This window comes from Cariama cristata, unplaced genomic scaffold (assembly GCF_000690535.1).
Source record: "Cariama cristata isolate BGI_N322 unplaced genomic scaffold, ASM69053v1 scaffold5935, whole genome shotgun sequence".
NCBI classification, from domain to species: Eukaryota; Metazoa; Chordata; class Aves; order Cariamiformes; family Cariamidae; genus Cariama; species Cariama cristata.
In genome coordinates, this window is record NW_009619211.1 from 100993 (window position 1) to 102786 (window position 1794).

At 51.1% G+C, this 1794-nt stretch overlaps 1 protein-coding gene across 1 annotated transcript; it reads right to left on the bottom strand.

The window, feature by feature from the left end:
• Positions 1-206: 206 nt before the first annotated feature.
• On the bottom strand, positions 207-1393 carry LOC104162431 (zinc finger protein 239-like). Its single transcript, XM_009701147.1, has 2 exons — positions 1315-1393; positions 207-1057 (listed from the first exon to the last, which is right to left on the bottom strand). The coding sequence occupies exons 1-2, from the start codon at positions 1391-1393 to the stop codon at positions 207-209; spliced, it is 930 nt and encodes a 309-aa protein (XP_009699449.1).
• Positions 1394-1794: the final 401 nt, after the last annotated feature.

Below are 1794 nucleotides of genomic sequence, written 5' to 3' on the forward strand. Positions count from 1 at the left end.
GAAGCTTATTCCCACTTCTATCCATAGCCTGCCACCCCTCTCCCATCTTATCAGCAACCTACTTGTACTGTGACAGAGACCCTCTTCTCCCCTTGACGGTTTCTTCCGTCTTTCAACCACACCATAGAATTTATAATTAAGATACTACTTTTTTAAAAAGCAAGGCACCAATGCTTATAGACCCAAGGGAAACGCTGTCCTGCTGTCTATTTCAGGTGTAGTTTACAGTGCTGCTTGAGGTGTATCTTGTTTTGGAAGCACTTCCCACACTCAGTACACCTAAAGGGTTTTTCTCCTGTGTGGACTTGCTGGTGTCTGTTGGTGTGAGCACTCTGTTTGAAGCACTTCCCACACTGGGGACACATATAGGGCTTCTCACCCGTGTGGGTTCGCTGGTGCTGGGCAAGCGTTGAGAGATCACTGAAGCCTTTTCCACATTGCACACATTCAAATGGCCTCTCACCAGTGTAGACTCTCTGGTGATTTCTAAGGTGAGAGTTTTGGCTGAAGCTTTTCCTACATTTGAGACAAGGGTAGGGCCTTTCTCCTGTGTGCATTCTTCTGTGGGAGATAAGGTGGGAGCTCACCCTGAAGTTTTTCCCACACTCACCACATATGAAGGGCTTCTCACCTGTGTGGGTTCTCTGGTGTTTAATTAAATCAGAGCACCACCTGAAGCCCTTGTTACATTTGGGACATTTGTGGGGTTTCTCTGTCTGAGATGTCTCACGCTGCTGAAGATTTGAGGTCTGACTGACAATTTCCTCACACTCACTGTATCCAGAGTGATTGTCTCCTATAGCATCTTCTGGGTGGAGAAGGATGCCATGGAGGCCCTCAAGGGCATTTTCTAGATGAATGCTGTCATCTTGTCTCTCCCCAATGAGGTCCCTCCAGTGCATTTCCAACACATGCTGGCTCTCAGAGGCCTCTGCCTTGCTACATCTCTGGAAAGCATTATCTTCAAATGCTTCCAGTAATGACTCATATTGTTTCATGTTCTCGGGATCATCTGCCAGGGGACCATCACCTTCATTCCCACTATTGCCTTCATCATCTTAATGAAAGAGAAGCCAACATGAATGTTCAGCAAGAAAGCAAGATAAGGAAAAGGACTTAGAGACTGCGAGCCAATCCTCGTTTAAGGTTCGACTCTAAGAGCAACAGCCCTTCTTCACCCAGGGATTCAGGACTGTATCCATCCTTAGTCCCTGACGACTAATGATGACTTGGACTTGGCTGTAAACTCAACACGAAGTGGCTTTACTGCGTTTACATTACGGAGGTACTGAATTAATTTGGTGTACTCCTCACCTTTGGAGATGTCAGTGAGGAGATCCCTTCCTGCGATCTCCTTGAAAATGGCCACGCACAGCTCCTTCTCTCCTCCCATCTGGGGACCACCTGTGAACAGGCCCTGAGCAAGACTGCAGAGCAGCAGTCATCACCACTTGAGCCATCACTCCCTCAGGAGGATACTCCACAGGCTGCCCCAGGTAACCGCCTTTTAGCACAATCACTACTCCGTCCCTCAGCCCACTGCCTGGTAAATTTGAGCTGAGCAGCCCCTCCGTGGCAGACGCAGTCCCGGTGTTCACCAGGGGCCTCGGCCGCGGAGGATGGAGGGCAGGGAGAGGGACCCTTCTTCCCGGCACCCAAACGGGGAAAAACCTGTCCCACGGCTGCGGGGTGGGAGAACGGCCCGAGGGGCACCGGCCTCCTCGGCGCTCCCCTCCCCTCCAGCGCTGACTCGGCGGGGAAGCTGTTTGGGAGAAGCCCCGACCTCAGGCCCGG

What these genes read in the sequence shown, in the direction of transcription:
- LOC104162431 (XM_009701147.1), bottom strand. Translation starts at nt 1,393, where the DNA reads ATGGGAGGAGAGAAGGAGCTGTGCGTGGCCATTTTCAAGGAGATCGCA. An exon ending in CCTCACTGACATCTCCAAAG is followed by an intron (nt 1,058 to 1,314) that starts GTGAGGAGTACA and finishes TCTTTCATTAAG; the next exon opens with ATGATGAAGGCAATAGTGGG.